The sequence below is a fragment of the Eurytemora carolleeae genome, unplaced genomic scaffold (assembly GCF_000591075.1).
Source record: "Eurytemora carolleeae unplaced genomic scaffold, Eaff_2.0 scaffold2022, whole genome shotgun sequence".
Classification (NCBI taxonomy): domain Eukaryota; kingdom Metazoa; phylum Arthropoda; class Copepoda; order Calanoida; family Temoridae; genus Eurytemora; species Eurytemora carolleeae.
In genome coordinates, this window is record NW_019397908.1 from 21,577 (window position 1) to 37,021 (window position 15,445).

At 30.3% G+C, this 15,445-nt stretch overlaps 1 protein-coding gene across 1 annotated transcript in view; it reads right to left on the bottom strand.

Moving 5' to 3' along the window:
- Positions 1–1,272: 1,272 nt before the first annotated feature.
- The window catches only part of LOC111716283 (fibrillin-1), a gene marked incomplete at its 5' end in the record, with an annotated part of 35,793 nt that continues 21,620 nt past the window's right edge, over positions 1,273–15,445 (bottom strand). Inside the window, 16 exon segments of the mRNA XM_023491723.1 lie at positions 1,273–1,839; positions 1,991–2,105; positions 2,574–2,650; positions 3,055–3,166; positions 4,072–4,091; positions 4,208–4,249; positions 4,388–4,422; positions 5,525–5,569; positions 5,728–5,804; positions 8,579–8,631; positions 10,034–10,132; positions 10,238–10,247; positions 11,416–11,482; positions 11,702–11,788; positions 11,951–12,123; positions 12,210–12,261. Coding sequence (XP_023347491.1) covers positions 1,334–1,839; positions 1,991–2,105; positions 2,574–2,650; positions 3,055–3,166; positions 4,072–4,091; positions 4,208–4,249; positions 4,388–4,422; positions 5,525–5,569; positions 5,728–5,804; positions 8,579–8,631; positions 10,034–10,132; positions 10,238–10,247; positions 11,416–11,482; positions 11,702–11,788; positions 11,951–12,123; positions 12,210–12,261 — 1,570 coding nt within the window. The 3' untranslated portion in view covers positions 1,273–1,333.

Consider the following 15,445-nt stretch of genomic DNA (forward strand, 5'->3'; position numbering starts at 1 on the left):
TGTGTTTTATGTGAATAGATCTGCAAAAAAAAATAATTCATATTTATTGCTTGATTACATTTTGTATTTAAATGTCGTCTTGACAATTTTTCAATGAGTTTTATACTATATTATGTAAATTTCAGTATTTGCGAAAATAAATAAATAGCCATGAATATGCGGGAACAGTTTTAAAGAGTTCCATATAATCATTTAATTAAGAAACTAAATATCTGCAACATTCCACTATCAGAAAGTGAAGAATACGACATTTGATGAATTCTTTCGATGCATTCGTTATTAAGGGTTTCACTGTAAGATGTGACAATTATAAGAAAATTAGAATATTTTCTACAGTTTAATTACCTGCAGAAATCTGATATCATAATGAAATTTTAAAATATTGTAAAATTTTATTAAAAAATTCTAAGAATAAAATCTTTTTTAGAACCAAATTTTGACATTTTGATAAAAAATCTCCTTATTTTTGGTCCAGCTTCCCTTATTTTTCCTGAATCTGCATTTAAAGATTAGTTTTTGGACCAATAGATATAATTTGTTTGCCTTTACAATTACTAGGCGATGAGCAAAAGTTTTGTTCGTTTTTAAAAACCTTAAAGCTCTAGACCTTTTATAAAAGGCTCCCCTATGTAGGAATTTAAAATAGTTTATTCCAGACATTTAAATAGGAGTAACAAAGGCAAAATTTTAAGGAATTGCAGTTCTAAAATATTGGAATCTTCACTTAAGCTTGCATTTTATCTTAGGTGCCTTTTAAAGTTCAAAAACTTAAAAGTTCTGAAAAACAAACCCATCCCAAAGAATTTTTGCACATTTAGATGTTGGCAGAATTCAAACTGCATTGATTTGCTGTTCAATGACCGAAGAAATAGTGGGTTTTAAGGGACACTGATGCTAAGAGCACAATTCCCGATTTAAACAGTGCCCTATAAACCTTTGACAGTTCATTGAGTACAAAGAACTAAGAAAAGCTTGAATTCCTGTGTAAGCCGGAGTTCGCTTGAAATGGCCTAATATTTTACGTTAAAAAAAGAAAATATTTTTTCTGTCACATGAATATAAGTATTTATTTTTATATAAAACAGCTTGAAAACATAGTATTCAACAGTTAAAATCATGTTTTTTTTTTGGCAGAATAAGTTCGACAACATTGATAGTCAGAGGTCTTCAAGGAAATATTTGAATCGGACACACATGCTACTCTACAAATATTGGAACACTTGAAATTACGCTCAAGTCGCTTTATTCAACTTTTTTTCTAAAATAATTCTAAACATTCTATGAATTTGTTTATTGTAATTTATAAAATTAAGTTTATTTATGTAAATAGGATTTATCCATAGATTGATCTATAGCTACCCACATAATCTTCTGTATTCTTTATATAATCTTCTGTATTCTTTATATAATCTTCTGTATTCTTTATATAATCTTCTGTATTCTTTTCATAATCAACATTATATCCATCATCATATCCACCCTTCTTTTTCTTCTTTTCCTTCTTTTTCTTCTTTTTCTTCGTTCTATCCTTATCCTGGCCTTCCTCATATTCACCCCCATCCTCATATTCACCCCCATCCTCATAATAACCCCCATCCTCATATTCACCTCCATCCTCTTCATAATCAACATAATATCCATCATTTTCTTTATCTGGCGGATTAATATTTTGACCAGTTGGTCGTTTGTTTCTTGACCCAGGGTACTTGGGTATTTTCTTGATTGCCTTCAGTCTTGCTTCAGGGTATGCTACTTGGTCAATGCCCTTTGGGAGTAGGGTTTTACTTAGACAAATGCCAAAACACTGGTCCTTTCCTTTCCAATTGTAATTTAGATGCTCTAAACAAAATAATCATTTACATTTACATATTTCATTGTTGGTATTGGCTATTGGTAATTGTATGACCAAAAAAGCTCAATCCTTGTAAATAAAAGAATATCAGAACCATTTCATTTAAATAAAAAAAGACTCTGGCTTTCAAACACTTACTTTTCTGATCTGCCTGTTTTTTGTTGTCAAATCTGTCATATGAGATTTTATCAAACAGATCGTTTACTTTCCAAACTCCTTCTTTTTGATCCTTTGTAGGCCATCGACATGTATACTTAACAGCAGTTGATATAGTGTTTTAGTTTGAAATAAGTTTAAGGTAATTTTAAAGTGCCCATTAGGAATTTTAGAAACAGAGAAACGCTACAAATCCTATTTTAATTGCAATATGACACCATGCATATTCATTATTCTGTATATGTAAATATAAAATACTAGGCCTTCCAGACACTTCGTCCCTATCTTCTATTTGTGAACATTTTCTCTTTATATGCATTGTAAAACAATAAGTTTTTATAAATTTAATGACAATCAAATTTTGTTGGAGGCAAATTTTTGAAATTTGATTATCTATAAATCTTCCCTGTGGTCATGTGAGGTCCTTCAAAAAAAGTGGGCCTGATTAGTTCAGTCGTTTTGACGTTTATTAGACACAGACAAACAGACACCCGTACAGACAAGAAAAATATGTTTAAAGATTGGCTACTTTTTAAATACTTCTTTTTTATTTTAATGGTTTTACCTCTATCCAAAGTACATAAGGCAAATCTGATTTCTGGCATTCCGCAAAATTATCTCCAATATCAAATATACCCCCAACTAAAAACAAATCACTGACTCTAGGACTGAATTAAAGAAATTTAAGCTACGTTGCTTAATTTTCCTACTGCTAGTTCAAATTTAAACCACTGCACTGATTCAAAGTTTAAGATTAAGGAAGAATTTAAATCCATGATTCTTGAGTCTTTGTTACAAACTCTTACTTTCTAATCCCTATATCTTTGGAACCCAATGACGTTAAACTTCGATATTTCAAACTTATATTATTTGATCTAACAGAGGTCATAGTTTGAAATGTCTAAGGTCTACGACATTGGCTTCCAAAGATATAAAATCAGAGTTTGTGGCAAAGACTCAATTCCTTTGGTAGGCAGTTTACATTCATTAAATTTGGTCCCAGTTCTCCTTATTGAACATATGAACAGTCCTTTTAAATAACTTACTTGCTTGCAGAACACATCGTTCATAGCCATCACAAATAGATTTCCCAATCTTCAAATGTTTTTCCACTAACCCTAGTTCCATTCCTCTTGCTGCATTGCAATAGTACATTGACTAAATAGAAATTAAAATAAGTTTTGTACATTTGGCAAGATTTATGATGTATTTTCTAATTATTTACTAGAAAATATGTTAGCACAACTTATTAGCGTTACAAAAATGCTTCAAGGTATTTTTGAAATTCTTCACTAAAAAATTAGTACCAATCAACTAATTACCTATACTCTTCCTTCCTGAGAACAAATATCATAAAATAATTAGTTTTAAAGATTGTTGGTCGTAATGGTGTATAGCTACGGGAAATAACTCTGTTATTTTTTTGTTGATTTCTAATTTTCTGGAAATTTAGAGTGCCCACACAAATACTGTTAATTTGTGAAGGTTCCACCGTTTCAAACTTTGCAACATTTGTATTAACCCTATCCCCGCTGGGGTACTTGAAAACCAGGATACGCTGGCAGGAATAGGGTTAAAAAAAAAAATAAAGGAAAAATGAACCAAAAGATAAAACAAAAGAATTAGTTTTGAGTTTAATTTAATATATTTTGTGTCTGGATCATGGTTAGGCATAGTGTAAGGAAAGCAAATGTAAAAAATAAACAATTTTGAAATTTGTAAAACTTATTAGATTTGATTTTAATCTAAAAACCTAGATTTTTTCTGACTGAAAGGGACTGTAAAGGAAACTGAAAGGGGTAATAGGCTGAAAGCTAATCACTTACGCTCTTGATCGCAACTCTTTGTTTTCAGATTTCTGTATTTGCTGCGTATTTGCCGTATATGATCTGTTTAAACAAACTATTTCTATGCAAATTGTTTTTATATAAATTTTCGTATAAATTTGAAACAGTTTTATATCAATTTCTTGAGACAGGAACATCAGATATAACTTTCATGGATCACGATCAAGAGCTGAAGTAATTAACTATAAATAATCTCATCTAAACTCTTAATAATACCTTTTTTATTTCGATGCACCCTGAAAACAAAAGAAATATCCTTGAAATGAAAAACCTACAAAACATGAGAAATAACTGTATCATTACAAAATAGGTTGCAATATTCACTAAGGTTATTTTTAGGATATTTTTTTTCCTTTCTCGCAGTTTAGTTCTATAACATCACCATAATAGACATCTAAAAAATAAATTTTTATTTATGCAAGTTTGTTATTTTTCTGTATTTGATGTTATTAGAACATCTGAAAAAATCTTTAAAAAATCTCTCATTGCATGTTAAAGCCGATTTTTCACCAGTTTACTTTCTTTAGATTACCTCGAATATAAATCTTGTCTGAGACTGCGCTGTAGCTGCAATAACAAAAAAATCAACAATTAAATATAGGTTTGAAAAATAGGACTAGAAATAGAATTTGAGAAACTTCACATAAATTGACAATTCTTTCAGAAGTCAAACCTTATAGAAATCCAACGTATAGAAACCGTTACGTATAGCAACAAGGCGTATTTTCCGGGAGAACATTTTTTATATTTTTGAAAAATTAACTTATCAGTGTAAAGTAAATATAATCTTCATAAAATCCTTTCATTTAAATGGTAAAACAGTATTTTATTTAATCATATTAGCATTACTGGAAAACTTTTTCATACTTTTAAGAAATTTTTTTTTCTAAAAATAAAACTGTAGATAGCATTTTTATAAAAAAAAATTTTAATAGTAACGTGCAATTTTATGTATAACCAAATAATCATTCATTTATGTTGTCAGTACATAAATCTGGGGGACCTTAAACACAATAGAGAGCAGTACTGAGTACAAATGTACATATTAAACTATTTTGCTCCTTTCATGTCTAGGGTATGTTAAAAAAATAAAAATTATAATATTGATAATGATAAGCTACAATGTGTTACTAAAACGTTTAATTTCTCAAAAATATAAAAAAATGTTCTCCCGGAAATACGCCTTGTTGCTATAGAAGCTGTTTCTATACGTTGGATTTCTATACGGTTTGACTTCATTCTTTCAATCTACAACCTTTAAATTAACTAAGGCTCAGGCTTGCTAGTTGCTAGTACTTTTATTTAGAAAATTTGAGAATTTAAAGAGCTTAAAAATAGCAATTCTTTCAACCAATTAATTAACTATGTCTAGTTAAAGTACTTTGGTATTTTAGAAGATTAAAAATAAATGGCAAGCAAGCCGGCACTTAAACATTCAGGGAAAAGAAGCAGGGGGAAATCTTCCAGAATCCTTTAAGAACACGCTAAGGTACTCTAATAAAAAACTCAGCACTAGCTACTTATTGTAAGAGACATTGAAAAACAACTGAAATAAACAGCCGTTATTAGCCAGGAGTTGAGAATAACTCTAGCAGGAAGTGGGTCATCTTAAGGAACATAGTAGAAGAATTAGCTGAATATTCATAATCTTTTTCTTAAATAATCTTACAAAACAAGTCTTCTCTCATCTGTTCTCCCTGTAAACACTGGACACCTAAATAATATGAACTTAATCTCTGAGATATTTGAATTTGGCAACCTACCTCTAGGGGATCAGAAGGCGCTATTATCGGCTTTGGCAGCCATTTTCAATTGATATAAGTTGCCGGCAAAAAGAGCACAGATTTAAAAATAACTAATTTACTAAATTACCTTTTACTTGCATCGTAGGATTTGCAATTTTTTTTGTTTTGAGTAAAGAAGCATGTGCACTCTGCCTTGGGAACCAACTGAAATCAAAGTATGCAGAGACTTCTACAAAATATGGAAAGAAATTGAGTCTAAAAACAAGATTTAAACCATAAATTTTTCAAAGATTTAGGAAATAGAAAATTTGAGTTTCCGGCAAAAAATCAATTCCTGTATCTAACTTGAAATCCATTTAATTAACACAGCATTCAGTGGTGAATCTGGAAAAACTGAAAGTAACAAATTAACATATTTGCAGAATTTTTAGCGACCTCCCTTTCCTAGAATGGTGTGTCTGATTTGCTGCATTGCCATTTAAACCTTTGAACCTTTGAACATTAGCAATGATGGGTTATCCTTTTTTAATTCTTGAAGACTTTGTTTGTCAGCTGTTTTACATTAGGGAAATATTAATATTTACTCTCTAAAAGTTGCTGAAAATATTTTCATTTGATTTTGATAAAAAAATATTTGAACAATAACATATAATAATCCGGTCTATCTAAAAATATATGCAACATCAGCATATATGTTTAGTTCACGCTAATTTACTTATATGTTTAGTGTACACTAATATACTTATATGTTTAGTTCACGCTAATTTACATATCTTAAGTGTACGCTAATTTACTTATATGTTTAATGTACGCTAATTTACTTATATGTTTAGTTCAAGCTAATTTACTTATATGTTTAGTGTACACTAATTTACTTATATGTTTAGTGTACGCTAATTTACTTATGTGTTTAGTGTACGCTAATTTACTTATATGTTTAGTGTACGCTAATTTACTTATATGTTTAGTGTACGCTAATTTACTTATATGTTTAGTGTACGCTAATTTACTTAAATGTAGTGTACGCTAATTTACTTATATGTTTAGTGTACGCTAATTTACTTATATGTTTAGTGTACGCTAATTTACTTATATGTTTAGTTCACGCTAATTTACTTAAATGTTTAGTTCACGCTAATTTACTTATATATTTAGTTCACGCTAATTTACTTATATGTTTAGTGTACGCTAATTTACTTATATGTTTAGTTCACGCTAGTTTACATAAATGTTTAGTTCACGCTAATTTACTTATATGTTTGGTGTACGCTAATTTACTTATATGTTTAGTTCACGCTAATTTACTTTTATGTTTAGTGTACGCTAATTTACTTATATTTTTAGTTCACGCTAATTTACTTAAATGTTTAGTTCACGCTAATTTACTTATATGTTTAGTGTACGCTAATTTACTTATGTGTTTAGTTCACGCTAATTTACTTATATGTTTAGTGTACGATAATTTACTTATATGTTTAGTGTACGCTAATTTACTTATATGTTTAGTTCACGCTAATTTACTTAAATGTATAGTGTACGCTAATTTACTTATATGTTTAGTGTACGCTAATTTACTTATATGTTTAGTGTACGCTAATTTACTTATATGTTTAGTGTACGCTAAGTGTACGCTAATTTACTTATATGTTTAGTGTACGCTAATTTACTTATATGTTTAGTGTACTTATATGTTTAGTGTACGCTAATTTACTTATATGTTTAGTTCACGCTAATTTACTTAAATGTTTAGTGTACGCTAATTTACTTATTTTTTTAGTTCACGCTAATTTACTTAAATCTTTAGTTCACGCTAATTTACTTATATGTTTAGTGTACGCTAATTTACTTATATGTTTAGTGTACGCTAATTTACTTATATGTTTAGTGTACGCTAATTTACTTATATGTTTAGTGTACGCTAATTTACTTATATGTTTAGTGTACGACGCTAATTTACTTATATGTTTAGTGTACGCTAATTTACTTATATATTTAGTGTACGCTAATTTACTTATATGTTTAGTTCACGCTAATTTACTTGTATGTTTAGTGTACGCTAATTGACTTATGTGTTTAGTGTACGCTAATTTACTTATATATTTAGTGTACGCTAATTTACTTATATGTTTAGTTCACGCTAATTTACTTAAATGTTTAGTTCACGCTAATTTACTTATATGTTTAGTGTACGCTAATTTACTTATATGTTTAGTGTACGCTAATTTACTTATATGTTTAGTGTACGCTAATTTACTTTCCAGAGCAATTTAAACATTATTTTACAGATAAAAACACTGAGTGATATGCCACTGATGATCAGTTAAAGGCTCAAAAGATAAATAGGGATGGACTATTTTGATTTTTCTAAAAAACAATTGTTTCAATATGAAATCGACGACAAAAAAAAAACTAAAAACGAAATGATCATTTTCAAAAACGATCATTTAAAAAAATCGTTTTTAAAAAAAATCTTTTTTATTAAACAGTTGTTTTTTATCAAGTTCGTCGTTTCATTAACGATCGTTTTTGAAAATGATGAAACACCCTAGTTGTAAATCAGACCTACCTCTCATTTAATAGAGGGAGACCCTTTACATCATTTAAGTATATTTAAAGATAACGGCGACATTTTGAATTTATCAAATATTTTAAATCTGTCAGACATCAAAATATAAGCAAAAAATGTAAATTTGCTTTTTTCAATTCTTGTATATTTTATGTTTGCATTTTTTTTTAACATTTATAAAAGGGTAGTTTAAAATTATCAATTTTATTTCTGTAGTCATTGATAGCCAATAAACATCAGGATGGGTAAATTTTCAGAAGTATGATTTTGATAATATAACTTTGATTTGTGATATTCACACATGTTTTTGTTAGACATCATTTGTATTTGTAACTGTTTATAGAGTTTTAATTAATATAGATCTTGAAAATATCAATGGTAAAAATTCTTTTTAAAGAAAATAATAATTAACCTTGGAGGGTGGATAGCAGCCAGCATGCTCAGCATATGCTCCACATTCATTTTCTGTAAATTTATTTTACAAACATAATTCTTAAAGGGACTGTAAAGGAAAAAAGAATAGGGGTATAGGATTAGGATGAAACCTGAGAATCTCAGGCGTTGAACGATACTTATAAGACATCTATCTGTTATTTCTGTCACAAGAAATTGATATAAAACTGTATCAAAATTATACGAAAACTCATGTAAATACAATTTTGTATAGAAGTAGTAGGTTTAAACAGATCATATTCAGGAAATACGCAACCAATCTGAAAAAGATTATATCCCACAGGAGCCTGAGAATCTCACGTTTACTCCTATTATAATTTTTTAATTTTTATTTTGCATTTTGAAAAGTTATAATTGAAAATGTTATTACCTTTAGCCCGATATAGTTCGTATCAGTCACCAAAACTTCATCCAATGGCAGTGTAGTATACTGGTCATGTATTACAGACGGATATCACATGACCAGTATACTGCACTGCCATTGGCTAAAAATTCTTGTTACGTAATACAGACTTTACGGACTAAATGAAATAATATTATCAATTATCTATTAAAATGAAAAATAGAAATTGAAAAGAAATAGAAGGAGGAAACCGCAGATTCTCAGACTCCTGTGGGATATAATCGTTTTTAGATTGGTTGCATATTTGCTGAATATGATCTGTTTAAACTTTATGTATTGTTAAACACTGAGATTCCCCTTTAATTTTTCCTTTACAGTCTCTTTAAAATAAAAAACTGAAGGAAATTTTCCTTTAAAATGGGCTATGTCCGATAACAACAGTCCCCTTAAAACTTTTATTTGATCTATAATTTATATTTAGACATTTTTCTAGCAATTTTACGGCAATTCACTTTGGAAGAGTACCGTTTATAACTTGTGGAATATCTTTTAATTTAATATTTGATGGTCACTTGGAATTACGTCAATTTTAAAGAGGAACAACAGTTGAGAACAACCAATTTCAAAGAGGAATCATGTATCTCTCATTTTTTGGATATATCACTTGACAAATGGAGGGTCACTTGGACTAATTTTGACATTCCTTTCAGTAGGTTGAGACTAGGGCTGGGCAACGTTTCATTAGCAAAACGGAAGGTTTTTAAAATTAACGGAAGAGTCAAATAATGAACGGCAAAAATTGGTAGTTTTTAAATCGTTAAATAACGGTAAAGAGCCATTCTTGAAATTAACGGTTGAAAAATTAAGAAAAAAATTATTCGATTCATGTTAATAAATACTGAGATGATTAGCAAACAGCAGCTTTTAAAAATAATGGAAAATTCTGTTTTTATAGCTAAATAACGAACGACTTCCTGAATTTTTTTTAATGCTTTTAACAAACTATTAAGGAACGGCTTGAAAAAGTCAGAATGAGCACAGTCCTAATTGAGAGGGTAAAAGAATAATTACTGAATAGTTGAGGAGAAGTGCAGATATTACAGGGTTTCTCGCAAACTCCAGTTTTTGGATCTTCTCTGCATCTGCATTGACAAGTTCTATCTCCATTATCTTTTAGATAATCCAGGTAACATAATTTAGATTTAAAATATATTTTTAAAATTAAATTAGATAGGTCTTTTAGCATATGATAGCTTTATGTGTATGTTATCCTTCCTTGTTTGCACTGAAATAGAAAGCAAGATTAGAATTTAACATTTTAAGGTTTTATTCATATTTATTTTATTAAATCACTTTTTTTTTGTATATAGACATATATATAAATATATATTTTGCTAGTCTTTTGGTAGGTTTGTTTCTAATAAATTTTATAACGGATAAAACTAAAAGATTGAACATTTTATTTAAAATTGTCAAGAAAATGAAGATTTTAAAATCTGAAAAATCAGATGAAAACTCTAGTTTTTTCTTACAATAAAAAAATGCTGACTTAAAGGGACAGTAAAGGAAAAATGAAAGGGGGTATAGGCTGAAAGCTAATCACTTTAGCTCTTGATCGCGACCCATGAAAGTTTTATCTGATTTTCCTGTCTCGAGAAATTGATATAAAACTGTGTTAAAATCATACGAAAGTTCATATATGTAAAATTTAGAAAATCTTAAACTTAAATCACGTGACCAGAACTATCACCAATGGCAGAGCAGTATACTGATCATGTGTCTCTGTCTGTATCACGTGACCAGTTTACTGCACTGTCATTGGTGGATTTTCTGGTCAAGCAATTCGGACGTGTAAATAATATTATAAATTAAATCTATTAAAAATAGAAATAACAAATATAAAATTAGAATTGGAGTAAACCTAAGTAATAATTAGCTTTCTCGGGGATATTATCGTTTTCAGATTGGTTGCTTATTTGCTGAATTTGATCTATTTAAACCCACTACTTTTATACAAAATTGTATATTTATTAATTTTCGTATAAATTTGACACAGTTGTAAATCAATTTCTCGAGATAGGAACATCAGATATAACTTTCATGGGTCGCGATCGAGAGCTAAAGTGATTAGCTTTCAGTCTATACCCCCTTTCATTTTTCCTTTACTGTCCCTTTAAACGCTAAAATTGTTATTGGAAAAAGAGAGGGGAAGCGACATACAAGCCATGTATTACTTAAATAGAGAGGGGAAGCGACATACAAGACATGTATTACTTAAATTTATCACAATAATTCATGATTGTTTAGTCAAAAGTAAGAATTTTATTCTAATAACATTGTTCAATATTTCTTGTAGGGCATGTGAAAATTTCTTTTTAGTATTTTCATTAACTGCATAGTGGAGTACAAACTTGTTTATATTTATGTATTCAACAAATGTTAAAATTTCTTACTTCTTCTTCTTCCTCACAATCCTTGTCAGATTCACATGTTTTCCGACCACAAACCTGCTTGTCACCTCTTAAAATGTTATTTTGATATTGAAAATTGAAAACAAAATCTGAGATTGCTTAAAGAAGGTCTATGCAACTTTAACTAATCTTTTTTGACAATGAGTGTTATCTAAGCAGATTTTTATATTTTTTTTTTTAATCCAGTGAACATCAAAACAGGTTCGACTTGAATTGGCATTAATTTTTGTGTGATCTTTTGTTGACTGTATATAGGGTTTATGCTTACCTTAGGACACATTTTTGTCCTTTTGGACATTCCTTATCACAGTTAGTTTTTCCACAAGTTCGGAAAAAAACTTTTTCTCGATTATTACTGAACATTAATTTTTCACTTTAGTAATTTTTTGGAACAACAATTTTTTGGAACAGATGATTACAAAAAGAATAAATATAAAACAAACAAGCCAGCTCATATTACGATTCAAGATTACGCCCAGCCCTTGTAATGAGATTTTAGTCTTAAAGAATTACTTACACCACGCACACTTCTCCTTTAGGACATGGCGCGCATGCGCATATATCACATACTGCTGGATCACAATCCGAGTAAGGGTGTTCAGCAGATATTTTACACACACACACCTGGCCTACTTTAAGACAGGTTTGGTCATTTATGCAGTCTTTCTTAGTCTTACAAGGGGGCAGTTCCTGCAGAAAATACAATATGGAGAAACTTCATAAAAATCTTCTGGACTTAGAGGTTACATTTTTAGTTATATACAAATTTATATTACCTTATTTTTTTTACGACAGGTTCTTACAGTTATAAGGCTATCTTTAGTATCCCTAGAAATACATTATCTTATGTTAGTAAATCCAAACAATAAAGGGATTGTTCAGGTATTTGAGCAATATAGGAGAGTATATAATCAAAAATACTAGAAATATTGAACATCATTTTTTATGTTCCAAAACTGTAGAGTTTGGGCAGGAAATCTATAAATAAATTAAAAAACAATGGTAAGGTTTGTGTATCCACTAGCTTCGCTTGCCTGTAAGTGTAGTTGCACAGAGTACGTTTTTACCAAAGAGAATAGAATATATATTAGAGTGGAATTTAATAGAAAATAGTGTAAAACGGCCATTTTGTTGTACTGTTTCCATACTGCAGGTGTACTTCCATAGCCTTTTGGGCCCTGGAACAAAATTATGTAATAGGCTGGTTTCATAATTGACCAATGATCATTTCACATAGACTCTATGCCTTTCACTTTACAAATGATGATTTACCGTTATAACTATAAATCAAATGGTGTTTTTTATTCACCCAATAAATTTTATAAAGTTTATTTAACAGCTTTAAAAAAATTCGAAATTGAAATGAAAAGTCTTGGGAACATACTGTATTAAATTATTCTACTGCAAAAAATTTGTGAACATTTACTTGATTTATACACTTTGAACTCCCTTTCAGCCTGAAAGGGACTGAAAAAATTCATACCGATTGTCTAAATTTTACTCTAATATATATATTCTATTCTCTTTGGGTTTTACTCAACACAATAACAATGGTCAAGCAGATATGATGTATCCAACTGTAATTATCTCTCTGTCAGATATGAAACAAACAGTAGCTTGGCCCCAAAGTACTTGCATGGTTCATACAGACATACATGCTTTGGGAGAGGAATTGCCTTAGCACTGAAACCTATGGTTCATTTGAAGTAGCAAACTAACAAATTTTAGACAGGAGGATCAAGTTGTACAATATACATATACACACTGTATCCTTATCTTGGTGAAGAAAACGATTAAAAATCGCTTTCTTTTAAAAGAAAGCGACTCAGAACGGACGGTCGCTTAATAACGTATTAAAAGTCTGAAAATTAAAGGATTTTTAATCACTAACTTACGGATTAAAAATCTGTAACTTGGCGAAATAACGGATTATTAATCTGAAGTTTCTCTGACGAACTGTACGCACGGACAATTAATCCGTTATTTCACGAAATAAACGATTTTTAATCTGCGACTTTAAACATTGTTTTTCCAAAGATTAAAAATCAAAGCCCCATGCAAAATACATGAATTGGATAGGTGAAATTGTATCAGACCTGTAACTTGAACATTTGTTTACCACCAGATGTGTGCAAAGTGAATTTGGACAGATGAAGCAACACACAAGTGTCCAAATCAAAATTTAGATTATTTTATATAAAGGGTGACCAACTTAAAATGTGTCTTTTTACTATTTTGGTAATGAAACCAACGATAATTGAACAAACCTAATTTTTAACCTACCTGGGATGTCTAAATATATTTTAGACATCTCATTTCTATATTATTACTATACATTGCACACTATTAATTATTGAAATTAGATATCATGAGTGTTGTAACTTTTTCCATTGTACCATTTTAATTCCTGAAAATTGTAGATTGACAAGTAAACAGCTCTAAAATTTAGAAAATAAATAAAAGCATTTTATGCTACAATTTTCAATCTTTTAAAATATGCAAAAATCTACAAAATTTGGAAAATGTGAACACTGCAGACACACTGTATCCTTATCTTGGTGAAGTAAACGATTAAAATCGCTTTCTTTTAAAAGAAAGCGACTCAGAACGGACGGTCGCTTAACAACATATTAAAAGTCTGAAAATTAAAGGATTTTTAATCACTAACTTACGGATTAAAAATCTGTAACTTGGCGAAATAACGGATTATTAATCTGAAGTTTCTCTGACAAACTGTAAACACGGACAATTAATCCGTTATTTCACGAAATAAACGATTTTTAATCTGCGACTTTAAACATTGTTATTCCAAAGATTAAAAATCACTGACAAATAATCACTTTCTTTCTCAAGTAAACGATTTTAAATCCGTTATAAATTTCTGGTTACAATGCATCCTTTTCTTCCCTCTACTAGAACTTTACGACAAAATATTCATTAAATTATAGTTTAAATTAGTCTAGTAAGGGTTTCTCTCTCAGTTTTCTCTATTTCTCGTCTCCTTGCACACTTACGGTAAATAAATGAAAACCTTGTTCTACACAAGATAAAAAATCAGTGATTATTAATCGCTTTCTTGGTGAAGTTAACGATTTTTAATCTGCGATAAATTATCACTGACAAATTATCGCTTTCTTTTTCAAATTAACGATTTTTTCGTTTGTAATCAGAGGCGCACTTAGGGGGTGGGGATATGGGTGCTCGCCCCCCCCATTGGAAAAAATCTGGAAAAAAATTAGCCCCCTCCTGAAAAGTTAGTTCCCGGGTAAGCCACTGCTTGTAATAAATAATTACTGACAAATTATTGTTGTCTGAACAGTGTGCAAGAGGGTGAGGGGCTACCCTAATCTTCAGGGTTACCCTTGTAGGATACTTCAGAAACGACTGTACAATAATACTTGGGTGTCTTTTTTATTCATTTACATTCAAAAGCGTACAAGGGGGTGGAGGTAAGGGCGCTCATCCCACCCCCGAATCAGTGAAATCTTTGGTTACCGATGGGTTTTTTGGCTCAACAGATGCTGAGCCCCCCCCCTCCTCCATTAACAAATTCCTGAGTACGCCCCTGATCATTTTCTTTCTTGAATTTAAACATTTTATTTGAATAAAAATTCAAACGAAACCTTCATGTATTGTTAGATATACGTTGTAATGAAAGTTTGTTCCCGTGAGGTGAGGGTAATCCTAAAAAATAATCTTTCTACAGTGATAACAAGAAAATGATACGAATAAGAAGACGACATTACAGCAATATTAAAGTGTATTTATGTTAACAAAACAAATAGTTTTACTAGAGACGGTGGTGTATTTTTCGACCTACGCAAATCCGCTATACTTCACTTCTGACCTACGACAAATCCGCTATACTACACATCCGACCTACTAGCACGTGGTTTTACAGCTGCTAAATGGACTTGTGGCCGCAGCGCCCGGACCCCTAGCCTGTCCTAGCCCCAGCGCTCGGTCCCCTAGCCTGACCTAGCCGCAACGCTCGGCCCAGAAATTGTCTTAA